Genomic DNA, 25,683 nt, shown 5'->3' on the forward strand with positions numbered 1-25,683 from the left:
TGCAGCCCGCCTGTGACCTGGCTTCAGAGCAATGGTGGTAGTTAGCCTGCCTGTGATGCATGCAGCCAGCCTGCGACCCAGCATTAGAACAATGGCGGTGATTATCCTGCCCTTGCTGCATGTAGCCCGCCTGTGACCCAGCATTAGAACAATGGCAGTGGTTAGCCTGCCTGTGCTGCATACAGCCTGCCTGCAACCCGGCAGGGTCATCACTTTTCTGTAACTGTAGAATATTTTACTTTAATGTGAACTTCAGTCAAACTTTCTTTAAGGTCAATTCCTTCAGAATCTAATAAAACAATACATGCTCTGTGAAGAGAATCATGATCAGCACAAACAGTGTATTATTTAGTCTGTGATTTATGGCAAGCATAGAAGAGATTTGTGTTTAAATTAGCGTACTTGCTCAGAAATTTGCACAGCATTTCTGCTACATTCTCACAGTTCTTCTTGCTCGGGCAGAAAACCAGGCAGGAGTAGTTGGGGATAACTTCTGTCACCAACGCCACCAAGTGATCGGGATCCATCTTTTTCAGGGCATCAGAATACTGCAAAACAGGGAACCATGCAGATCGCAGTCACAAAAGCACATCCGTTTTCCTGTGTGACTTTTAAACTTCTCTATGTCTCATTATTAAAACAAGAAATGAAAGCTCTATAAAACATCAAGTGTTCAATTTTCTTCTTAGGTAATTAGTTAGGGACTTGGTTTGGGGGGCACATTTAGTCTAAAAAGAGGGTTAAACAAGAATGAAGGAAGTGAAAACAGTTCATGTTATTAATAATTCTGTTATGTGCCCACCTCCACCCGAGCAGAACAAAACGCCCAGAGGGAAATGAAGGCTGATGCCACCAACTGTCACAGAGCTGCACAAGGGACTTCCTTTGCCATTATGAATTGGATCCCACAGCACTTTCAGAAGTGAAAATATCGCAGTGAATTATGATAATTTGTAACATCATACAGGGACACAAAGGACAAGAAATAAAAGGTTGGTCATTTAAAATCTCCTTAGACCCTTTGACTTTACTGAAGACCAAGATAAGGGTTTAGAATATATCTCACAAAATTCTAAAGCTGTGATAAAACACGACCCTTTGAAATACTCTTCATGTCAGTTGTGAGCCCTTAGCATGCAAACATGATGCTTCCATACACCACTGTTTTAGTTAGACTATAAATTATCCTTTTGTTGTTGCTGCATGGATGACTTGTCTACCAGATATGCCTCCAAATTTTCATGGTTCAGGAGCCAAGAAACATCTTACTGGTTCATTAGTCAGAATCAAACAATATAACAAGTAAGTACTTACTCAAAAATTCAGCAGTCATTTGAATCAAAAGTATTCTAGTTCTTAACTAACACAAGAGCTCACTAACAGGATGTGTGCACAAGGTATTGTCTTTCAAACTGGTGTAGGATAGCACACAGTCCTGTTCTAGAGTTTTCACACAGTATCATGTACAGCAACTATAAAATACCCAACTCCACAGACACATGCCAAAGGAAGCAGCCCAGTATGATCTAACTAAAACCGGACTAGGTGAGTTCAGTGGGAGTGCGTGCCTTGCACGACAGGAGAGGCCCTGGCTTGATCCCCAGCACTGCAAACAAAGAGAAAACTAGCTGCATTTAATCAGTAGCTGTTATCCATGACAAATCAAGTACCAGACACCCCCCCCCCAACAAACCAGCTAGACTCCCATGAACCGAGGCACAAAGGAGGGGCGCCCGGACTGAAGGGTTCCGAACAACCAGCACACCTTGTAGTTAAGGAGGCGTGAGAAGGTCATGCCGTTCTCAGCTCCGCTGTCCACCTCGTAGATTGCGTCATTCACTTTCAGGTATTCTTTCAGCTCAACCTTGAATTAAAAGGAAATACACAATTAATATAAAATTTGTAGTTTGGAATTTAATAAAATATTTTAACAAAGGACACTACACAAAGGCCGCAGCTTTCTGAGGATAGTGAAGACATGCTTCAACTTAGACGTTCTGACTTTCTCCTTTCCCTTTGCCTGTTTTCCTTTACATAAAAACAGGAATTAAGATCCCTGAAAAATTACTTTTGAATTCAATAGTGTATACTACTTAGTACTGTATAGACAAAGTAACTATCCAAAGAAAAGCAGATCCTCTGTATTCACTGCAAGAAGCAGGAGTGAGGGGCTGGAGAGACGGCTCAGGGGTCTTGCTTGCTGCTCTCCGCAAGGACCCGAGTTTAGTTCTTGGCACCCGCTCCAGGGGTCTGAGGCCTTTTCTGGTCTCCGCAGGGACCCACAAACACATGGCAGACATTTACTCAGACATATACACATAAATAAAAATTAAGTAAATATTTAAAAACAAAAATAGGAAGAAGTCATAGTGCTGGCATCTTCTCTTTCTCTGTTGTTTCTTAAGCTCTACAACTTTCCATGTGAGCGGTCAGTTCCAATCTGGAATGCCGCTGAAGGACTGAGGACAGAAACAGTCTGCAAACACTGTCTTTCTTTCGGTGGGAAGATGTGTTGTGAGTGTGTGTTTACACACGTGTGCATGCGCGTGTGCGCCAGCACACAGGTGCACATGCATATGTATGTTCAAGTAAGTGCTCACACATGTGGGCGCCTGCATGCGAAGAGAGGCAGAGCTCAGTGCTGTTCCTCAGGCACTGCCCATCTTATTTAAGACAGGGTCTCTCCCTGCCCTGAAGCTTACCAAGTAGGCCAGGAACCCCAGTGACACTCCTGGATTACAAGACATGTGAGCGCGCCTGGCTTTTCTGCGTGGGTTCTGGGGTCCCTATGCTGGCAAGGCAAACACTTTATCACCAAGCTATCTCCCCAGCCTCAGTTTACCGGTTCTTACGAGTGCATTCTTAACTGATTTTTTTTTAAGTGGGTTTTAAATTTGACATCTAAGGTCAGAAAATATTTCCCAGAAATTTCTATATTTGGTACAAATACAAAAACAACAAATTTCAAAATAATATTTGGTGACCCTCAAAAATTTCTTTCTAAAAACCTAGACACAGGACATCCACACGGACACTGCAAAGACAGCGTGTGGACGTTACACGCTATCTTCAAGTAATTACGAATAGACTTCTTACTTTAGTCAAGCATTTTGGGAATGTTGATATTAGGATTAAATTTAAATCCGTGTAAACCAAACAGGGCAGCATTGTCTATAACACAGTACTTGGGAGGTGGAGGAAGGAGGATCAAGAGTTCAAGGTCATCCTTTGCTAGATAACTAGTTCAAGGTCAGTCTGGGATATATATTGTTTCAAAACCGAGAAATAAAAAAAATGTTTTATTTAAATTATTTCAATTCTTAACTTACTTTTAAAAGTGCCGAGTCGGGCGATGGTGGCGCACGCCTTTAATCCCAGTACTCGGGAGGCAGAGGCAGGCGGATCTCTGTGAGTTCGAGACCAGCCTGGTCTACAGAGCTAGTTCCAGGACAGGCTCCAAAGCCACAGAGAAATCCTGTCTCAAAAAACCCCCCCCCAAAAAAAAAAAAGTGCCCAAGGTTAGGCATTTGGAAATATTTTCAGAGCTTTTTTCCTTTCCGGGCTCTTGGCCAGGTGAGCTCTGAGCTCAGTATGTAGCTCTGGTTCCTCTAAAACTCAAGATGCTCCTGCCTCAGCCTCCTGCATCTGTACCATCAAATCTGACTAAGGTAAGTTCTTTCTTTAAATTAAAAAAAATTATTTTAGAATCCACACATAGATGATGATCTATTTACATCATTGCCACCCCTTCTCTCCCCATTTTTCTCAAACTCATGACTTTTCTTTTTTTCAATTATTGTTGTTCATACACAAAGCCTACTGAGCTCATTCAGTGTTACTGACATGCATAAGTATTTAGGGTTGAGCACTGAGCGCTAGGAGTGGGTCCCATCAGGGTGCTCATCCCTGAGAAGACTGACCCTCCCTCTCACTTTATTTACTGATGTGTGGGGGTGTTTTGTCCGCATGTTGTCTGTGCGCCACATGTGTGCAGTGTCTTTGGAGGCCAGAAGGTGGCACTGGGTTCCACGGAATTGAACCCAGGTCCCTGGAAGAGCATCCAGTGCTCTTAACTGCTAGGTCGTCTCTCCAGTCCTGACTCTCCCTTTCAGCAGCCATTACTGGCAGCGGTTCTTCATTAGGGGTGGGGCCTTGTGAGACTAAAATTGTGGAACATTTACCCAATTTTTGTGCCATCCTTGCATGGGGGCCATGCTAATCACCTGTACTGTTCTGATTTTAATGCATGTGTTGCTGAAGGAGGAACTAAGGTAAATTTCTTAACGTTGACAGTAGGTACAAGCATGTCTCATGAAACCTTACCCAGTTAAAACGATGACTTCAGATACTAAGATGTGAAACATAAAGTGAGTTCTGGGAAAACTCATTCAATAAATGTTCATCGAGGGCCCGCTGTCCAGTCACTGTTGCAGGTGCTCTGACTGCATTAGGAACTCAAGCCAAGATCCCTAGCAGCACAGCTGACATTCTCCGTAAGTAAACTACTAGCACACAGCTCTGGCAAGTGGGATTGTGCACCTTAAAGCCTACTATGTTCACTTTATTCCTTTTTCTTTTCTTTTGTTTTTTTTGTTCTGTTTTGTTTTTTGTTTTGTTTGTTTGTTTGAGACAGGGTTTCTCTATAAAGACCTAGCTCACAGAAATCTGACTGCTTCTGCCTCCTGAGTGCTGGCATTAAAGGTGTGTGTCACCACCCCACCCCCACCCCAGCCTGCCACCCTTATTTGTAAGGGGAGTACAGATTAACCAATACCGTGCAAACCTTGGGTACATACTGGTCTGAACTGACTGCTGTAATACTCGGCTTTAAGGAACTCCTGCAGGTCTTGGACATTGTTTAACGTTGCACTCATTCCAATAATCTGAGTTGTTGCTAAAAAATCAAAATATTAAGAGTAATGTGTCATTTATGTCCCAAAGTAATTTTAGCCCACTTCACTGCCATTCTGCCTGAGTGTCTGGAAACAGGGAGCAGGGAGATGAGGGTATGTTATTGGAGGCCGCTTGTTCATTCCTGGCAAGCTCAGACCCGAAATAATCATACGGAAATCTGTATTAATTAAAAAATTGCTTGGCCAATCACTTAAGCGTACCGCTAGCTAGCTCTTACATCTAGAATTAACCCATTTCCATTATTTTATATTTTACCATGAGGCTCATGGCCTACTGGTAAGGTTCCAGCTAGCAGCTCTGTGTCTTCCCCTCTGGTGGCTCCATGACGTCTCCTGACTCTGCCTACTCTCTGTATATATATCTTCCAGCCTGGATATATTCTGTTAAGCCATTGGCCAAAAGCAGCTTCTTTATTCATTAATCAATAAAAACAACACATATAGAGAAGGACTTTCCACACCAAGGGTACAACCTGAGCGCCCTATAACCAAAACGTTTGGACCAAATGTTTCAGATTTGGGATTTTCTCAGATTCTGGAATATTTGCATATACATAAGGAAGAATCCTGATGTGACCTAGGTCCAACTGCATGGTTTATTTGCTTCATATACACCTCACACCCAAGGTGACTTTTCACGTTTTTAGTGCACCTGCATTTTGACTCTGCCCCATCAAATGAGGGCAATAAAAACTTCCACTTGTGATGTTATAACAGCAGTCAAAAAGTTTTAGCCCATTCTGGGTTTCTGATCTTCAGACTGCCAAGCGGTATATTGTCACAATAAATAATCTGAGGCTCAAGGAACGAGACCTTTCAGGCAGTGTGAATGGACACTTTGTAAGACTTGTAAACCAGACAGTGGGTACAGCACACTGTGATGTGCATCTGACAGCCACAGAGGACACAGGGCTCAATGAGTCCTAAACGCCTTTTAAAACAACATCAGAGTTTGATCATGTACTGCTGGCTGGCCTGGAACTCACTCTGTAGCCCAAGCTGGCTTCAAACTTATGACAATCCTCCTGCCTCAGTCTCCCAAGTACTAGGACTTCCAGTGTAAACTACTGTGCAAAACTAGTCTCAAACTTTTGTGCCATATGAAAAGTCTCTGATGTCGTCAACATAAAAAAAAAAATCTAAAAATCAAGCCTGGTGATGCTGACCATAATCCCAGCCCCTGAGAGATAGAAATAGGATGACCAAGTGGTCAGGGCCAGCCTGAGCTACAGGAGACCATCTCTAAAAAAATAAAACCCAAGAAAACAAATTAGAGTGGCAGGAAGCTCATAAAGCTAAATGACTTTCTAGACTAGGCTATCGATCTAAAAACTAAAGCTAAGCCTTCTTAGCATGCTTCTTCATTGATTCTGCCTTATATCATGAAATGATCATCCAGGGTACTGTCCAAAGAGGACAAGATAGGCTACAAGCTGAATAAGCAAGCAGGGGAATGATCAAGAAAGCCTGTGCTATGCTGGGCGGTGGTGGCATGTACCTTTAATCCCAGTACTTGGTAGGAAGAGCCAGGCGCTGTGAGTTCAAGGTTAGCGCAGTCTACATAGTGACTTCCAGGACAGCCAAGGCTACACAGAGAAACTCTGTCTCAAAAAACTAACAAAAAACAAAGTAGGAAGGAAGGAAGGAAGGGAGGGAGGGAGGAAGGGAGGGAGGGAGGGAGGGGGAGAGGGAGAGAGAAAGAGAAAAGAAAGAAAAAGAAAAAAAGAAAGAAAGGTGTGCTAGAAATAATGGAGTGTAAGCAGAAAACATGAAGGTTAATAAAGGAGGCGAAAGGTAAAATTGTAATTGGGTTTATATTTGCAAAGATCTTTTCGTCTACACTAGGTACGTCAGGCTGAGAGGGGGAAGAGATGGAAAATCAAGATACACAGAGTCAGCTAGAACCTGGTGCTTTCTGTGGCAGTTTGACAGAAAGGATGAGCTATCCCACTAAAGAGTCAGTGAAGGGGAGCAAGGAGAGAGCTTCAAACAGATCCACAGGGTACACAGAGAGGAACTGGGTGCTGACAGATATCACAAGTGAAGGTCAGTGTCCCAGGGCTTGGGGCACTGTGACAGGGGGACCACTTGACCCTGGAAGTTTTAGAACACTCCAGGCAACACAGCCAGTAAGATGCTGTTTTAGCCATCTGCCAGGGAACGATGATGGCAAGTTCAAACTGAAGAAAGAGTTTAAGGAAATAAACTTCAGGTGAGCTCAGCTGCTCATAAACATTCACGTAGCAGATTCTACTTGGAGAGGAAGTGTAATCTGGAAATACAGACTGAGTTATGAGCACATGGCAAGTCCTTGAACCCTGGAGGAAAGATGACAGCTAGCAGCGTAACCCTCCTGGCAGGACGAAGTATTCTAAGGGGACTCTCACGCTCCTCCTTTCTCGTCACACTACTGACATGACAGACTTGGGGAAAGGAAAGGCCGGGGACCCGAGACAGGAGCCTGTCTCCTAGGAAGATTCCACATGTCTGAGAGCTTGTCAGCCACCCTGCAGGAAAGACTGAAGCTGAGACAATGGTAAGCCAGGGACAGGCAGGAATACACACTGACCAGGACTGCAGGTTAGCCAAAGCTCTGGCCTTTATGACTGCCCACGTTCGGTCCTGTCACTTTCACTGAAATATAAGTCTGACGCCAGCCGGAACTGTTCTGCTCACCCCAGGACGTCAGGCATTGGGAAAAGTGACAGGAAAGCAGCAGCTGTTCGATAGCTTAAAGATTGCAGAGGGCTACGATCTACCTAAATGCAATCACTTTCACAATTTAAAAACCTCTTCTTGGGGGCAGAGGTGTTTCTCGGTGTTTGAGTGTGTAATCAGCAGACACACCGGCCCATAAGACCTTATGAGATGACATTTACAGCTTTCCAGATACAAGGTAAACACGCAACACCACAACAATAAACAGATGATTAGGGTATTTCATGCATATTTAAAGACCACTGGATGTTGCAAAATAGTTCCTTAAAATCTTCTCAACTATATTTTGCCGGGTGCGGTGGTGCACACCCTAGTATCGGCACTCAGAAGGCAAAGGCAGGCTGTGACTGGGAGGCCACCTTGTCTACACAGCAGGTTCCAGACCAGCTAGAGCTATACAGTCAGACCCTGTCTTACCAACAGACAGACAAGGGGGGAAGCTGGCAGCGATGGTGCCGAGGGCAATGGTGGCAGCAAATCCTATCCAGGGCTATGTGAAGCCACAGTGAAGGTTCCACACATTCTCAGGGAACCCTCACAACCATCCCACCAGGCAGGCACCATCACAATCTCCATTTTACAGCCAGAAGTATGGAGGCTGCTGCTGTGGCTGAATCTAGAGCAGGCAGTTGGGAAACAGGTCCGCTTCCAACACCTTGGCAAGTCTCACCCAGATATTCTCACAAGAGAGATGCATAAGATGACGAGCTAAGGTATGAGCCTCAAGTGCCTTGCTGTGGGTTATAGAATCGAGTGACAGAATTAAGTCATCTAAGTCAGTACTTACTGCTAGTGTAGAGCACTTTCGCTAGGGTCATCTCCAGGATGGCGCCACGGCTCCCTTCCCCGATCATGTGCAACTATGACATTAAAGGGGGTGGGGAGGAAAGTAGTCAGTGCTCACATATGTTCATAGAAAGCATGGCTACTTTGCGCAGAATGAACAGGTATTAGATATTACAACTAATACACGCTTAGATGTGGAGCGGCATCCTAACACGTTTGAGATTTGGTAAGTGCCACTATAAAATGTCTCTGCAGACCCACCCTCACGGTTCAAGATACATTTGCCTAAGACCAGATATAAGACTGTCCAGCAAGGCACGTCTCCTCTTGTGTTCTCTGTATATTAATTACTGAGAAGATCCAAACCGCAGCTGGGATAATGAGTGCAGGATGTCAGTATAATAAATATGTCAACCAACCTCATCGACGACAACCAGACCCAGAGAGCTGATCCGTCCAGTTTCAATCAAGGCGTTCACCAGGCTATGCCCTTTCTCGATAGTGGCGATGTACAGCGATCTCTTTTCCCTCCTTTTAGTCGGAGGAAATTTTCCTTTGCTTCCAGCATATTCTTCAACAAAGAAACCAAGTTCTACACCAAAACTTGATAAACTGGCAATCTAGAATCGTAGTTAAATAAACAAAAACTCAAATCAGAGCTGGAGTTGAAAGAATTCAGAGGAACTCCCTTGATGTAAAGTCACCCCCTTGGCGGGCCCAGTTTAGAAACACCTATTTAGGAACTGGTGCAACATGAGACAGTGATCTTTACAAAATAAACACATAACAACTTTTTATTTAGTCTATGTGTATGGGCGTTTGGTCTACATGTAAATCTGTGCTCCGTGTGCATGCAGTGCCAGAGGCCAAAGAGGGTGATGAATTCCTTGGTACTAGAGTTACAGATGATTCTGAGCCACCATGTGGGTGCTCAGAATCAAACCCAGGACCCCTGGAAGAGTAGTCAGGGCTTTTAACCATTTTTCCAGCCTTAGTATTTACAACTTTAAAAGTATATAATGCAAAAATAATTTCACTTGTCTCCTTTTATATTAAAAACCCATCAGACTGACTCATTTATTCTGATAAGGTAATGAGTTAGTTTCTGCTTGAAAAAGCAGGCTAAATATTGATGGGGCATTTAAAACACAGTTCATACCACCAACTTAGCAAAAAAAAAAGAAACTATATACAAAAAAAACAAAAAAAAAAGAAACTATATACAATTAATAGTTGAAAGTAATAAGTACTGTGTTACTCCTGTACATCTTAAAAAATAATCAGTAATAGTTAATACATTTATGCTAGTTTTTAGATGTTAAAACATCATATTAGAAAATAACAATTGTTTAAACACACACACCTTTTCTTGGACAATTGCCACATATGGAAGAATCATTAAAACATCCTTCTGTCGGCAGAGCAGTTCTTGTAGCATTAAAATCTCAGCCACAAGGGTTTTTCCACCACTTGTTGGCAAGGAATATATTAAATTTTTTCTTTTTTGCACAGAACTTAATGTGAGACAAGTATGCTGCCAGTCTGTAGAATTCAAAGAAAAACAGCAGAGATTATTGTCCCCTTCAATATTCCCAAGAATTTTTCTGAGACGAAATCATTGTAGCGGTCTTCATGAGGACAATCACAATTCTCATAGAGGGCAAAAGGCCAGTCCTGAATGAACCCAGCAGGTCTGAGTTCAGCCCTTGTCACCCTAAGATACAGGAGCCAAATTCCAGCAGAGCAGACATGGGCAGAGAAGGGCAGTCTAAGAACCTGTGTTCATTCTGAAATCATCCTGTGTTCTACAAGAGCATGTAGGCTTCCCTCCCTCACTTACTCAAGAGCTTCTTAGGCAGAAATAGAGGGGAAAGAAAAGAAAATCCACAAGATCTTGCCCAAACCAGAAAAGCCTACAATCAGCGCTTCTGGACTTGATCTTTGAGTGGTCCAAACGTCATTTAAATAGGACTACCTGAATCATAAAAGGTTCAATTACTGACTGGCGCACCCAGGGTCTCTGGGAGAGAACCAAATCCCACCAGGTGTCCTCTGACCTCCAGATGCATGCCAGGGCACACGTGTCTACATACACACACATCCAAGCACATAGGACAAACAAATGGGAAAAAAGTTAAAAACTATTTACACACTTAATATACAGTTTAAGAAAACTCATCCCAAATTTAATTTAAAGGACTTCAATATACTATTTTAAGAATTAATGGCCAGTGCCGGGCGGTGGTGGCGCATGCCTTTAATCCCAGCACTTGGGAGGCAGAGGCAGGAGGATCTCTGTGAGTTTGAGCCTGGTCTACAAAGCGAGTTCCAGGACAGCCAGGGCTGTTACAAAGAAACCTTGTCTCAAACAAACAAACAAACAAACAAACAAACAAACAGCAGAGAAGAAGAGAGAAGCTGAGAGTGTTGGTGTACATTTAATCCCTGTATTTGGGAGGCAAGGGCGGGCAGACTGCAGTGAATTCCAGGCCAGCCTCGTCAAAACAAACTTCCAAGACAGCCAGGGCTACACAGTAAGGCCTCACCTCAAAATAAGACATTAAAACAGCCCATTTAAGATCCTGAGCAGTCAAACCACTAAATTCTGCTAGAGAATTAAGATGCATCCAATACCAATGAAACAATAAAAGATCGAAGGGGAGAAGAAAAAAGCGAGAAGCAGAGTGGGAAGGATGAAAACTCAGCGGTGTGGCCACAGCAGAACGTGAGGCAGCTCTGGATCAGATCTGGGCTTGGATTTCTTCGTCTCTGCAACTTAAGTGAAGGCACAGAAGGGAGGGGACGGAAGACTAGAAGACTACCTAGGCAAGAGGCACAGCAGGACGCCTGGCTTGAGGATGGTGAGGAAGGAAGGAAGTCTGTGACAGCGGGCTTAACACAACTGACACTCTGGCCATTCCAGATGAGAAACAGAACCAAGTCAGAACCAAGGAATCACCTGCTTCCACTGGTTTGAATTAATGTTATAGTATGATTTTTTTTTTCGAGGCAGGGTTTCTCTGTGGTTTTGGAGCCTGTCCTGGAACTAGCTCTTGTAGACCAGGCTGGTCTTGAACTCACAGAGATCCGCCTGCCTCTGCCTCCCGAGTGCTGGGATTAAAGGCGTGTGCCACCACCGCCTGGCTTGTCATAATATGATTTGAATTATAAATTCGATTTTCATTTTATAAAAAGCATTACCATATAGTTTTTTGATTCCTTTCAACTGAGCATAAAGGTCTCTCACTTTGCTGGGTAGAGAATAAAAAGGACCAAGATCATCCGACGGTGACTCCATTGCCTTCCTAGCAACACTGATCTCCTCAGATAGGAGGGTCTCTTTGAGGTGTTTACTCCTGGAAAACACCGGTGTTTGGGCTGTGGCATTCCCAGCCATGGCACTTTTCAGGTGGTCTGCAATACTCTTCCTCCTGCTAGTCTCTGAAGAAGCTCTGGCTTCAGAGAGGTCATCATTTGCCTGCGGTAGCTCTTGATGGCTAAAGGCCGGTTCCTCATTCAGCGATTTATGTGAGTTCCCATCTCTTCCCTTAGCAGATTGATCACCCAAATCATTTGATGAGTTCTGTATATGTTCAAAATATAAAGTCTGAGAAGAAGGCACATCAAACAAAAGATCACTGTCAGGTGCAGGGCCATCTGCAGCACTCTGGTTCTCTATGTGTTGGTTAGTTTCAGGTTCAGGCCCAGCAGGGCCATCTGCAGCACTCTGGTTCTCTATGTGTTGGTTAGTTTCAGGGTCAGTAGAGCTGCTCACAGCGAAGACAGGGAGTTTGTTTTCCATGTTTTCTGAACAAAGACCTTTGGTGGCCGAGTCTGTGACAAGCTCCCTGTGCTCAGGCAGTTGTGTATATTTCTGTTCCAGGTCCTCAACTTGAGCTAAAAAGGAATTTTCTGTAAAGCTATCATAGCCATTAAACATGTCCTCTTCACTGTCGTTCTCCTGAAAGGGAAACGAAAATACAGAAAGAGTTCCATCCTTCATAAAGAATAAAAAGTGTTCCAGCAAATGATTATCAAATATATCACTATATGCAAATTATCCTCTGAATACATTATCACCAGATAAAAGAAACAATCAAGCCCAGAGACTTGAACTGACTTGCCTAAGAGTGCTGCTGGAGGGGGCTGGAGAGATGGCTCAGAGGTTAAGAACACTGGCTGCTCTTCCAGAGGTCCTGAGTTCAATTCCCAGCAACCACATGGTGGCTCACAACCATCTGTAATGAGATCTGGTGCCCTCTTCTGGTGGGCAGGCGTACTTGCAGACAGAACATTGTATACATAATAAATAAATAAATTAAAAAAAAAGAGTGCTGCTGGATTATTATGGGATATCAGGATGCCAGTACAGGATCTCACATAACAGAGGTACAAAGTCTTGAACCTCCCACCTCTGCCTCCTGAGTGCTGGGACTCAAACCCAAGGCTTTATGCACACTAGGTAAGCATTCTACCAACTCAGCTATGCCCCCAGCTCAGCCCAAGGGGTGATACTATACTTTTAAATTATTTAGGCCTGCCCCTTGCTCCACTGCCGAGCCCAAACTCCCAGTCTTTGGAATTTAAAAATTTTTTACTTTATTTTATAAAGCTTTGCCTCCACGTATGTCTGTATAAGTGTTGGGTTCCCAGGAACTGGAGTTATAGACAGTTGTGAACTGTCATGTGGGTACTGGGAATTGAACCTGTGTACTCTGGAAGAGCAGCCAGTGCTCTTAAACACTGAGCCATCTCTCCAGTCCCAGAGATTTTAATTCCTAAACCCGTGCTAAAACACTGAGAAATGAAAGAATGGTAGACATGTATAAGGTTGTGAATTTAATAAATACTTTTGGAAATCCCTACCCAGACACTAAAGTAGAGGTTGGCCTGTTACAAAATCATGGTTGTACCACTAGACACTACAAGCAAATTCTTTTCTGAACTTGGAATTGTGACAAGAGAATGCACTCTCATGTGGGGTGGCTTGTTGAACAGAAAAGATAAAAACTGGGAGCTAATAATTACTTATTAGAGTTAGAACTTGGGCTTCTCAATGTCCTGGGGCCTGGTTACTGTTATAAATTCTAGATAATATGGCTGGTTTAATAAAGTAACCAGCATGTCAGAGGTCACCAATAAAAAGTTTTATTGGTAAAGTAGAAATGAGTCATTTTGAAGGCTGGCCTTTTGTCTGTCAGGGCAGTTAACTGCCCGTGAATACTTTTTATGACAAGGATAGTGTATTTGTGTGTGTGTGTGTGTGTGTGTGCGCGCGCGCGCGCGCGTATGTGTGTGTATAACAGGGATGGTGTATATGTGTGTATGACAGGGATGGTGTGTGTGTGTGTGTGTGTGTGTGTGTGTGTGTGTGTGTGTACGTCTCACATCCACTTAAAGGTTTAAGGCAGTGTAAACAAGGATGACGATGAGAAGCGCACAGGAAGGCTGCTCATCTAACCTGTCAACCGTGTGCACCTGGGAGGTTTCGCAGCGGTGCCCGGTGCAGGGGACGCGGGTCGGTCCTGCAGCCCCCGGTGATGACGGGACCGGGCTCTGCGGGGAATCAGCGGGGCTGTACCTGGGCGGGCTCCGGGCTCCCGGTTTTGCGCCGCCGCCTCCCGGCCGCTCCTTCGTCCTCCAGGTCCTCGGAGGGCTGGAGCTCGGCCGGGACGGGGGCGACGCAGAGGCTCTCTATGCTGCCGCGGTTCCTTTTGCGAACAGACACCCTCCGGCGGATGCGGGGACCGCCGTCCTCCATGGCTCGGGCGGAGAGCCGGGTCGCCAGGGGTGCAGACTCAAGCTGATGCCACCGCTAGGATGCTCTCCATCTACCCGCGGCGCGGTCTGATATCACGTGACATCCGGCCCGCGAAGGGCGGGAACAGAAAGGTGCCCTGTTGTCGCGCTGAAATCCCGGGCGCGCCCGCACCCGGAACCTTTGCGTAGAAGCCCCGGGGCCCGCGGGGGAAGACTACCGGGAAAGGACCTGTCGGGCCGATTAGGGAAAGGAAAGGAAGAGGAAGGGCGAAGAATCATGACGGCTCTGGTGGCGGTGTGCAGTGGTGTAGGGAGGAAAAGCTTGACCACTGCTGCAGTCGGCTTCGCGGATCGCGGAGCTCACACGGGTAAAATCTGCAGCAGAGCCTTGCAGCCGCAGTCGGCTTCTGGTTGTCGATGGCGTCTTTGCTCTTAGCGACTTGACTTTTCTACACTGTAACTAGCTTTAAGAGGGGTGGGAAGCTCGAGTCGCCTGAGACTGAGGTGTAGTCAACTCGTTACTTTTAATTTTTGTTTCTGTTCTTCTCTGTCAGTAACTTGAATCGTTTTCTTGTATTCCCGTTGGGATGGCAGTGCCTTTCTGTTGCTCCTGGACATACTTGCATTGCAGGCTGGTAACTGTAGAAAGGGGGAAGGTTTTATAGGAGAGAAAATATGTATGCCCTTTAGTTCAAAGCCTTGGGAATCATTTTAAGTCCTTTTGTGCCCCAAATCTAACAGGATGTTAACCAATCACTGAGTAAAAGGAATATGAAACCTTTATTTTATATTATACGGGTGTTTTGTTTGTTTGAGACAGTATCTCATCATTATGTAGTTTTGGCTGTCCTGGAACTGAGTATGTAGACCAGGCTGCCTTGAACTCACAGAGATTCACCTGCCTTTGCCTACCAAGTGCTGGGATTAAAGGTGTGCACCACCATGCCCGGCACTATATCGTGCCTTTTGATTCTGTAGCCCATTTAAAGACATAAGTCTTTGTTAGATATTAAGTGAATGAAAATAATTGGGTCATTGCATTTCTGTTTACTTCCAGTGCTGTGGAGAAGAAGTTGTGCACAGTATAAACAGGTAGCCAGCAATGAGGACCTGGTAAGATTCCTTTTTATTTTTTATTTTTAATTTTTTTAAAGATTTATTTATTTATCACATATACAGTGTTCTGCTTGCATGTATGGTTGCAGGCCAGAAGAGGGCACCAGATCTCACTACAGATGGTTGTGAGCCAACATGTGGTTGCTGGGAATTGAACTCAGGACCTCTGGAAGAGCAGTCAGTGCTCTTAACCTCTGAGCCATCTCTCCAGCCCTCTCCTTTTTATTTTTTTGAAGAAAACATTTATTGTTTTTATTACATTGGGGGTGGGAGCTGTGGAAGCCAGAGAGGGCATTAGATCCCCTGGAGCTAGAATTAGAGGTGGTTGTGAGCCACTGGATGTGGGTGCTGGGATCCTAAGCCTTGTCAGTAAGAACAGCAAGTGTGTTTAACCACAGACACCCATCCAGCCCCAGATTTTTCCCCCTTATATTACTAAGCCATTTCCAAATTTGGCCTAGTTTTTTATATTTTACCTGTTTGGAATTCAATTATAGGACAAAACAAAATAATGTTTACTTTGAGTTTGGAAAGTCTAACTTACTGACTATGGTCACTTGGGTTTTGAAGGGAATCCTCGATTTTGGGGGGCTTCTGTAATACATATTTTTCTTTGTAGATATTAAAGGATATGATTTTAGAATTTCTAAAGATAGCTTGGGTAGATAGAATAATTGTAGATAATAGAATTATGGAACAGCATTATTTTTATCTAATTTATCAGTTTTGACAGGCTACCTTGATAAAAGATACAATTAAAGTTATTTTGTTTTGTTTTCTTTGTGTAGTCCTGGCTGTCCTGGAGCTAACTTTGTAGACCAGGCTGGTCTTGAACTCATAGAGGCCCACCTACCTCTACCTCACACCAAACTAGTTTAGGACATTTAATCAGCTGCTTCTAAACTGTAGCTGTATTTTTATGGGTTTAAAGTATGAACATGGATGCGGGCACCCAATCACACCATACAAGTACTTAGCTAGAGTTTAGGAGAAATATAGCTTATATCTCAACTGATTATAAATTGGATTAAGAAACTCAAGGCAAACTAGACGTGGTGCACACATATTGTACTAGCACTTAGAATGCCGAAGTGGAAGGATCTTTTGAGTTCAAGGTCACCCTGGGTTACAGCAACAACAACAAAACCTTTTTGGCCTTTTGGCTAAGATCAAATGTTAAAAGAAAAACAGGGGCTAGAGAGATGGCTCAGCGGTTAAGAGCATTGCCTGCTCTTCCTAACGTCCTGAGTTCAATTCTCAGCAACCACATGGTGGCTCACAACCATCTGTAATGAGGTCTTATGCCCTCTTCTGGCCATCAGGCATACACAAAGAATGTTGGAATATACATATTAAATACATAATAAATAAATAAATTTTTATTTAAAAAAAACAAGAAAGAAAGAAAAACAACAAGAATACAAAAAATAAGTAAACACCAAGGAATGTGTCAAAGCAGATGAGTGTCTGCCTTAGTCATCTAAGTCATACATCATGCTTTAAAAATAATAAAGGAAATTTACTCTTGTGTCTAGGTCATAAATCCTAATGTGACTAATGCAAAGTATGTATCTTTTCCACAGAAAACACACACAGTCATGCTCATTTGTCACAGTTAAGGAAGGTTATAGATTTCAGAGCCGTTTCTGAATTAAGACCCTGGGTCGGGGTGTTGTCATGCAAACTGTAATTTCAGCATTTGGAAGGCTGATCTGGAAGGGTGGGGAGTGTGAGGCCTACCATATGCTGCACACTAAGCTGTAGGACAGCTGAGGCTACAAAGTGAGACCCTATTTCAAGAAACCAAACCACAACAGCAAAGGACCATGGAACAGGAACAGAAAAGGCACTGTGACGAGAAAGGAAGAGTGTGGAAGGTCAGGGACAAAAGAGGATCGCAGGACACACATGTTGTGTTAGTCCTGTTGTAAAAGCAGGAAAAGATTCTTGGGAATGAAGAAGGGACCAGCCAGCGGGAGAGGCAGCTTGAGTGAGAGCTGTAGAAGGTAAATAAGAACAAAGTATAAATCATACACACACATGCATATATACAGAAATGTATATCATTTATCAGCGTGCTGATCTTGGAAGTCCTCTTCTGCATAAATGATTCTTCATTGCCGTAATCCCTCTTTAGCCAGGTTGACCCAAAATAAAGTATCTGTGTAAAAAGATTCCATCTTTTCTGTCTGTCTTAACACATTTTCATCATGAGACTGTTCTTTTATCCTAGCCAATCCCGATGGAAAACCCCTATAAGGAGCCCCTTAAGAGGTGTGTCTTGTGCGAGAAACGTGTGGATTATAAGAATGTACAGGTGAGTGTTGGTTGGCCTCTGTGGTACTTGACTAGGATTCTGTTCTGTTCATTTGCTCAGACGATCTTGTCACTGTCATCAGGCTTTCTGTAGGACGGATTGAGCAACCTCATGACATTAGATCTGGTTTTAATGTCCTATGTTATCTCTATTCAGCTCAGAGCCCCTTGCTCCCCTCAGTCATATGATTTGGCTAAGTCCTTTTGCTCTGTTGTGCACAGTGGCTCACTGCACTTTGGGCTTTGGGCAGAGCTGACCTGTGAAGCTGACCTTTGCAGTTCACTATCATATTATATTGCTTTAAATAGTTCCTCCTTACGCTTTCAGCAAATTAGAAGTAAGGGATGTGGGGGAAGTGAATGAAATGAGAAGTGTTCTCATAGCAGTGTAAATGACAGCTGCCTCAGGAGGAGGAATTGCAAGAAATTCTAAGAGCTACAATGCAGCAGATGTTTGGGGGAGAGCCAAGGCCAGTGCCTTGTAGCTAGAAAGTCTTATTAAACTCTTCAAGAAGAAGAAGTGCCCTAGTCTGTGTCCCGAAGAACTCACTTGATCGCCTGTTGTGACGGGCAAAGTATCCAGTCCTGGCTGTGAGCAGCAGTGTTAGGGCTGTGGGAGTTGGTCGCCGTGGCACCTAACAGAAAGGCTGATTCGTGTGCCTTGGTCTTATCAAGTTTCTGATACATTAGACGTTAACTTTTTAAAAAATGCCTTGTTGCTACAAGGTATTTTAGTTCATGTTATTAGCTTTGTCTGAAACGTAGTAAATGTTTACATAACTTGAAGGTTCTTTCTAAAACCTTTTTAAATTTACATATTCGGGGTTGAATAACAAATACACTAACATTTTTCCCTTTCAAATGTAACCCCCACAGCTTTTGTCCCAGTTTATCTCTCCATTTACCGGATGCATTTACGGACGGCACATAACAGGTACTTTCTTAATCTTAGAGGTGTAAGTGTAGATAAGAATCACACTGGTAACTGGTCGCTTCTGGTATCTTAGGAGACTGGTAGTTTTCAGTCATGCTGAGTCAGTGTTAGGCCAGCTCTACAGGGACTGGAGTGGGATCCTTAGGGGAGGATTTACCTTCAGTGCAAGCAGCAATTGCCTCCTTTACTCCCAGCTAACTTCAGGATGACAACATACAGAAATTTGGGCTTAAGCGAGAACTGTATCTTTGTCTAGACAGGTGGCCCAGCAGTTAAGAATGCATACACTTCTTACAGAGGACTGGAGTTAAATTCCCAGCACCCACATCAGGTGTCTTGTAACATCTGGGACTCCAGCTCCAGGGAGTGCAGCTTGTCTTGCTTCTGCAGGCACCTGAACTCATGTGCACATATCCCACCACCATTAAAGATAGTAAAACTAGCTGAGTGGTGGTGGCGCACGCCTTTAATCCTAGCACTCAGGAGGCAGAGGCAGGCGGATCTCTGTGAGTTTGAGGCCAGCCTGGTCTATAAGAGCTAGTTCCAGGACAGGCTCCAAAGCTACAGAGAAACCCTGTCTCGAAAAACCAAAAAGAAAAAAAAAGATAGTAAAACTAAATCTCTTTTAAAATTACTATTCCTAGACTAAACAGTGTCAGCAGCTGATGGCGCTATCCAGACTGTCATTTGCTTTTTGTTTATTTGTTTACATAGGGCCACATGGTTGTCACTGAGTTACAGTTAACAGAGTCTAGTGTATGACAGACCAAATGATTCACAAAAGATTTTTTAACTTTTTTTTAAATATTTATTTATTTATTATGTATACAATGTTCTGTCTGTGTGTATGCCTGCAGGCCAGAAGAGGGCACTAGACCTCATTACAGATGGTTGTGAGCCACCATGTGGTTGCTGGGAATTCAATTTAGGACCTTTGGAAGAACAGGCAATGCTCTTAACCACTGAGCCATCTCTCCAGCCCCATTTTTTAACTTTTTTAACAGAAAAATACTTAGCAGTATTCATCTTAGAAAACTGTTTTGAACGTAATGCGAGCATTTTCTGGCATGTAAGAAAGTGCCTGTTGTGTTTCACAGGTCTTTGTGGGAAGAAACAGAAAGAAATAACGAAAGCCATTAAGAGAGCTCAGAAAATGGGTAAGTCCACCTGCACAAATGAACAGAACTAGTTAAGACTTTACTCATGGGGGCAGGAGAGGTGGCTCAGCGGTTAAGAGCATTGACTCTTCTTCCTGAGGTCCTGAGTTCAATTCCCAGCAACCACATGGTGGCTCACAACCATCTATAATGAACTCTGGTGCCCTCTTCTGGGGTGCAGGCAGAATACTGTATATGCAATAAATAATCTTTAAAAAAAACAAAAAACTTTACTTATGGACTTTGTGAAGAACTTGAATATCTTTTTACAGGGTTTATGCCAGTTATGTACAAGGATCCGGCATATCTCAAAGACCCTAAAGTGTGTAACATCAGGTACCGGGAATAAACTGTGTGAAGTTACTGCCAATAAATCCGGAAGTGAACATGTTGGCACTGACCGAGCTGCTTTGAGTAAAAGTGTCTTTCAAGGGATTAGGAGGGATGGGATGTACCCTTCCACACCATGAGTGTGCTCTGGACACACTGCTTGAGATGGTAATGTTACCTTGTACACTTTGGTAAAAGTGGTACCTCATGGTGTTGCACCTTCTTAATATGGTACCTTTGATTATGGAAGGGGCGGGCTTCTATTCGAATTCCACCTGAGCCCAGATTCCGTACTTACACATGGGATGGTTTTAGGGGATTGTTATAGAAAGGTAGTGTTTATGAATCCCACGTAACTGGCTGTGGAATTCAACTTGCTTTGGAGCCATTCTGTGGTTTTGGTGCACATGTGCACAGGAGTGTATGGAGGCTGCAAGTTGACATCGGGTTTTTTCTTCAATGTAACGCCACCTTTTTTTTGTAAAACAATTATTCACTGATTTGTGTATGCCTGCCATGAGGGCACATGTGGAGGCCAGAGGTCATTGTCCAGGCATTATTTCTGTCCTTCCAGCCATGAGTTCTGGTGACAGAACCCAGGTCTCCAGGCTTAGCACAAGTATTTCAACCCACCAAGCCATTGTGCTGGCCCATTTACCTCATGGTCTGAGACCAGGCCTGAGACCAAGTCTCACTGGAGTTCACTTAGACTGACCAGCTGACTCCCAAACCCCAGGGACCCTCTTCCCTCCGCATTCTCATTGCTGCGACTCCACGTGCACACCACTGTGCCAGGCTTAAGCAAAACCGTGCTCTTGGCTCTTCAGTCACTCATCTCCTTTGACCACACACATGCCCATGCCCTTTATTTTAATGGAGTTGTTGGGGTTCCAAACACAAGTCCTCATGCTTATTGGCACCTTTGCTGACCTATCTCCTAGAGTCGTTTGCTAACTAGTCAATGTTAATTGCGCCTGTCAGAGTTCTCATTGCAGAGGTGCACACAGGGAATGATAGTAGGCTAGTCCCTGCGAGACAAACTGTTCCTGGACCACTGTTCTGTACACGGACGGATGGCACGCAGTCTGCTCTCAGTCGTCTGTGATGATAGGAGGATCTGTTGACAACTGTGGCTCTTGTCCTGTGCTGTACAGTACTACATCACCAGAAAATCACCCCAGCAAGCTGTACAAATCATCCCCTGGGTAATGGGTGGCTTCACAACAACCCCATAGAATTAATGCATATCAACACCCAAGTCAAAGTGCTACTGCTACATAGAATCATGTCTTAAGTAGTTTCTCCAGGCAGCAACAAGTGGAGAACAAGGGTAAAGTGTGTTCAGTGTTCACGTGCACTTCACTGAACAGGTGAAAAAGACGAGTACATCTACAAGGACAGTTTTGTTTGTCCCTTCTGAGATGGAGGCAGAGTTACCAGTTCGTGGGCTCATGCAGTCATCTGGCCTGAGGTGGGAACTGCATGAAGATGCAGAGATTTATCTCGATTTTTCTGTGTTTCTCTGTGTATCTGGCTGTCCTGAAACTCACACTGTAGACCAGGCTGACCTTGAACTCAAAGAGGTCAGCCCTGCCTCTAGCAGCTCTGGGATTAAAGGCATAGGCTGTCACCACCACCCAGCAGCGCAGATTTATTTTGTTTATTTCTGTGTGTGTGAGAGAGAAAGAGAGAGAGACAGAGAACACATTCTTGGAAGCTGGAAGGGCATTAGATCCCCTGGAGCTGGAGTTACAGATGGTTGTGAACTGCCTAATGTAGGTGCTGAGAACCAAATTCCAGTCCTCTGAAGTGCCTCAAGCACTCTTAATTGCTGGGCTCTCTCTTCAGTAAGAATCTTAATGTAGTAGATAAAAAACAAGACTTAAAAACTTTAGAATTTTATTAAATTTATTTGTGGGGGTTTCATGATTATGCCACAGTGTAGGTATGTATGGAAGTCAGAAGAACTTGTGGAAGACGGCTTGTTCCTTCCGCTGAGGGAGTCCCAAGAATCCAACTAAGGTTGTCAGTCTTCACTGCAGATGTCTGTGCCAGCTGAGCCAGCTCCCAGGCCTGATTTTGCAAACTTCTGTGCTCTTTTCTGTGTTGTGAAACAAGGCTAGTTTCTCTTTTCCAATTTGAAGAATGTTGTAGTTTAAAAGAATGCATCTTTAAGTCTCCCTTGATAACTCGGGGAAGCTGAAAGGTCGGGACTCTGAAATAAAAGCATCTTAGCTGGGTGTGGTGGCGTGCGTTCTTAATCCCAACACCTGGGAGGCTGAGGCAGGCAGATGTTTGTTTGAGGACAGCCAGAACTACATAGAGACCTTGTCTCAACAAACAAACAAACAAAGCAAAAACCCATCTGTACTACAGCTCAGTGGTAGAGAAGCTGCCTACCGTTCACATGGCCCTGCATGGATTCCTGCACCACAAAGGTTTCTAAAAAGTACTTTAGATGTGGATGGACAGAGGCCAAGCCACTAGAAAGGGGTCAGGAGATGGGAGAAAAAGAATCTGCAGGGGCGAGGAAGGCAACAGAACAGGGGATATGAAGGGGAAGGGAGAATTCCTACAGGGAAGGCACAGTGAGAAGAGGCTGGGAAGCGAGGGAGGTTGCAGCTGAGTGGAACATGTACACATTCACAGAGCATTTACAATGTATGAAATATAAATAGGAATTTCTAAAATACTTTATAAAACATTATCATTATTACAAACGGTTGAGTAGTAAAAATACCGTATTCCCCTACAGTGCAGTAAAACATGAACTCATGTGTTACTCCAGTAGCAGACAGTAAAATAGTGTCTGAACCTCAGTCAGGTAAAAATATCATCTCGCAAGAATCAAAACGTGGGAGAGCGAGGGTATTCAGTGTCCTCTTCCGGGCTTCCCATCTCTGTGTCTATATCTGGGCTGCTTGAGGACGTTTTGTTTTGGTGACTGCTTTCTGTCTCCTGCAGCCGTGGTTTCTTCCCAGGCCACTGGTCTTGTGTGTCTATATCTTTACGCTTAGTTAGCTGGGCTTCAGGCAGTGGACTAGCGTCAGGGCTGTGAATATACTCCACCATTAGGGTCAGCTTAGCCACATCAAGATGGTGCTTCATGCTACATCCACTTTGGGAAATATGTCTGTTTTTCAAAGAAATAACACAAGAATGAAGAACCTCAGACTCTGGAAAAAAGGTTCGTAAAGCTTGACAAAGAAGAATGTTCTCCTGGGGGTTGTTTTGGACATTCTTCTCTCCTAAAGAAAATAAGAAAGAGCTTAACGTTAGTTTTACAAACTTATGATTAGCTGTAAAGTAAAAACTATTCCAAAAGACAGATTATTCAGAATAAGAATGACGTAACACTAGATTCCTGTTCCTGTGCCACTCTATTCTAAGAGAAAAGCAGTCTTGTACCTTTTTATCCAAAACAACACACCCACACCCACTAGAGTGTTCACTGTTAGGGACGATTACGAGCAGTGTCATCACTACTTGTAATCCCAGTCCATCGGGTCATTGGTCAGGACCACGGCTCATGCAATGCGAAGCTAGCGTCTGTAGTGTTCATCTGCTTACCTGCTGCTTTAATCCGAGCTTGCTGCTCTTTTCTAACTTCTTTTAATCGGTTTACATCCATCATTAATCTCTCTACTTCCCGTTCACTTTGTTCAACTTTGTGGCATATACTCTGCACAATAAAACAGTGCACAGATGAAAACATTCCAGGTTATACTAATGAGGCTTTACAATATAACATTCTCAGACTGTAGAATACCCTTAACCTTTTGTGTAAGCTACCTCCATAACAAGCATTTGATGCTAACAGCATCCTGAGCCCCACAGTGCTTGCTTTAAGCAGTACTCCCTAAGGACTGTTCCTAGCAGTGACTGAGCATGGTGAGGACATTAGTACATGCCTTTGGAACAGTATGCAATACTTCTGGGTCATTTTGTTCAATTAAGGATTTAACTTTTTTCTTCCTTTAAGAAGGGCAGGCACAGTGATGCCTTCCTGTAATCCTCATGCTAGGGTTGAGCAGGATCCTGGGTCAGGGCTATGCTCAGGGAAGCTCCCACAGAATGGTACAACCTGAGGCTCCTTCTGACTCTGGGGTCAGATTCTGCTGCAGTCCTCAATCCCCTCCAATTTTTACATTGGTCCAATGACTCTCTTGCACTTGGGATCCATTTATGACTCTACAGTGACCTGCACTGTGCCGTAAGACTATAATGCTGTAGTGATGGTTGTGCTTCTAAATCTGCTTCCTCTTCATCTTCAAGAAGACTATGGGGGCTGAGCCTCATGGCATACACCTTTAATCCCAGCATTGGGTGGGGGGCAGAGATAGGAGAAGCTCTATAAGTTCAAGGACAGCTTGGCCTACTACATAGCAAGTCCCAGGACAGCCAGGGCTTCATAGTGAGATCATTTTTGGGAAAAAATAAAAAAAGAAAAGAAATAGCTACAGCCATGTATAATGAGAGCAAACTTAAGCTTGCATCCCATCCCCAGAGTCTCTATTATGGAAGTCAAAGGAGTACAACATATACTCAAAAAATGTTAACTTTTCTAGGAAACAATTCATGCGATCTACTGACGTGAACAAACTCTGAAGTGGTCCTGAAGTAGTTACCTTTAATTCTTCTTGTATTGCAGCGTACATTTCATTTATCTTATGCACCTCCTTTAGTGATCCATCTTCGTTAAAAAACTGAGAACTGTGAAAGCAAAGATGGTTTCCTTGGCTAAGTGTATAGAACTGTAGAAGGAAAGGGGAATCCTCCAGTTCCACAGGGTTCCCTTAGTGTCTACTGTCTAGATGAGCCTCACCTGTGTGCTCTCACGGCTCTGCTAAAGCCAGGGGATGTACAGGAAGCGGATTCTGTTTTATAACCCAGTTGATCAGACATTCCCAGGTTGGCAACCACCAAAGGCACCCTATGAAAAAGCCTGAGAGGGAAAGTTTAAAACCGGGTAAGATAACACCTGCCATAAGAGCAGGCTGCTGTCCTAACAGTGTCAGTAAAAACAGCCCCATCATTATTTAGCAAGATAGAATTTTCCTAGATGAGCTAAGTTGAAGCAACTAGATTTTTGTTTTTTAATATTAGGTATATGAGTGTTTTGCCCACATGTATATCCACGTGCCACGAGTGTCCTCGGAGGCCAGAAAAGTGGCCATCTTCCTGAAACTGGAGCTCAGGTGGTTGGGTATGAGCTGCCACGTGGGTGCTGGGAATTGAACTGGAGTCCTCTGGAGAGTAGGCTGTGTTCTTAACTGCTGAGCCCTCTCCAGCTCCTGTCACTCAGAAGCAGAGTTTGAGGCTGATGAGGTCTACAGAGGGAGCTCCAGGACAATCAAGGCTGCACTTTCTCAAAAAACAAAACAAAAAGTCATGACATACACAGCACAAAAAGCTGCATGGACAGTTTAACAGCTGTCTCACCTGGTCGTGTGCATGCAAGCAAGGATGAAGCTGCCCCGAAGGCCGTGGCAGGCAACACAGGTGACACCTGAGCTTTTTGTTGCTGTCATTTATTATGATTTATGTATGTTTATCATGTTTGTGAGTTCAGAGGACAGTGTCAGAAGTTGGTTCTTTTCCTCTAATGAAGATTCTGGGATAGAACCCAGGTCTTCAGGCTTGTGGGATAAAC

General features: G+C 43.9%; 3 protein-coding genes and 1 non-coding gene across 9 annotated transcripts in view; 1 reads left to right on the forward strand and 3 right to left on the reverse strand.

Moving 5' to 3' along the window:
- The window catches only part of Helq (helicase, POLQ like), a 42,054-nt gene extending 27,740 nt beyond the window's left edge, over positions 1–14,314 (reverse strand). For 2 of the 4 annotated variants that reach the window (XM_026785086.1, XM_005359562.3), the window contains exons 1-8: positions 13,999–14,314; positions 11,619–12,378; positions 9,781–9,959; positions 8,837–9,037; positions 8,419–8,491; positions 4,797–4,894; positions 1,766–1,864; positions 403–548 (exon numbers count right to left, since the gene is read on the reverse strand). In XM_026785086.1, coding sequence (XP_026640887.1) covers positions 403–548; positions 1,766–1,864; positions 4,797–4,894; positions 8,419–8,491; positions 8,837–9,037; positions 9,781–9,959; positions 11,619–12,378; positions 13,999–14,178 — 1,736 coding nt within the window. In that variant the 5' untranslated portion in view covers positions 14,179–14,314. Of the gene's footprint in view, positions 1–402; positions 549–1,765; positions 1,865–4,783; positions 4,895–8,418; positions 8,492–8,836; positions 9,038–9,780; positions 9,960–11,618; positions 12,379–13,998 lie in introns of those variants that run through there. The other 2 variants (XM_026785087.1, XM_026785088.1) reach the window with 2 other exon arrangements.
- On the reverse strand, positions 4,163–4,267 carry LOC113457534. Its single transcript, XR_003378090.1, has one exon. It is a non-coding gene; the product is annotated as a U6 spliceosomal RNA (small nuclear RNA).
- A 69-nt stretch (positions 14,315–14,383) lies between the features above and the next one.
- Positions 14,384–22,270, forward strand: Mrps18c (mitochondrial ribosomal protein S18C). 2 transcript variants are annotated; one of them, XM_026785091.1, is made up of 6 exons: positions 14,384–14,545; positions 15,235–15,290; positions 17,527–17,610; positions 18,486–18,543; positions 19,641–19,700; positions 21,971–22,270. In XM_026785091.1, exons 1-6 carry the CDS (start codon positions 14,455–14,457, stop codon positions 21,973–21,975), a joined length of 354 nt encoding a protein of 117 aa, XP_026640892.1. In that variant the 5' UTR covers positions 14,384–14,454; the 3' UTR covers positions 21,976–22,270. The 2 variants fall into 2 exon arrangements, with proteins under 2 accessions (XP_026640892.1, XP_005359621.1); XM_005359564.1 differs by lacking the exon at positions 21,971–22,270 and adding an exon at positions 19,973–20,100 and having other exon boundaries at positions 14,386–14,545.
- Positions 22,271–22,562: 292 nt separating this feature from the next.
- Abraxas1 (abraxas 1, BRCA1 A complex subunit) overlaps positions 22,563–25,683 on the reverse strand; it is a 13,562-nt gene continuing 10,441 nt past the window's right edge. For both annotated transcript variants that reach the window (XM_005359563.3, XM_026785090.1), the window contains 4 exons: positions 24,856–24,975; positions 24,659–24,743; positions 23,601–23,712; positions 22,563–23,278 (listed from right to left, as the gene is read on the reverse strand). In XM_005359563.3, coding sequence (XP_005359620.1) covers positions 22,878–23,278; positions 23,601–23,712; positions 24,659–24,743; positions 24,856–24,975 — 718 coding nt within the window. In that variant the 3' untranslated portion in view covers positions 22,563–22,877. The remainder of the gene's footprint in view (positions 23,279–23,600; positions 23,713–24,658; positions 24,744–24,855; positions 24,976–25,683) is intronic.

The sequence above is a fragment of the Microtus ochrogaster genome, linkage group LG1 (assembly GCF_000317375.1).
Source record: "Microtus ochrogaster isolate Prairie Vole_2 linkage group LG1, MicOch1.0, whole genome shotgun sequence".
Lineage (NCBI taxonomy): Eukaryota > Metazoa > Chordata > Mammalia > Rodentia > Cricetidae > Microtus > Microtus ochrogaster.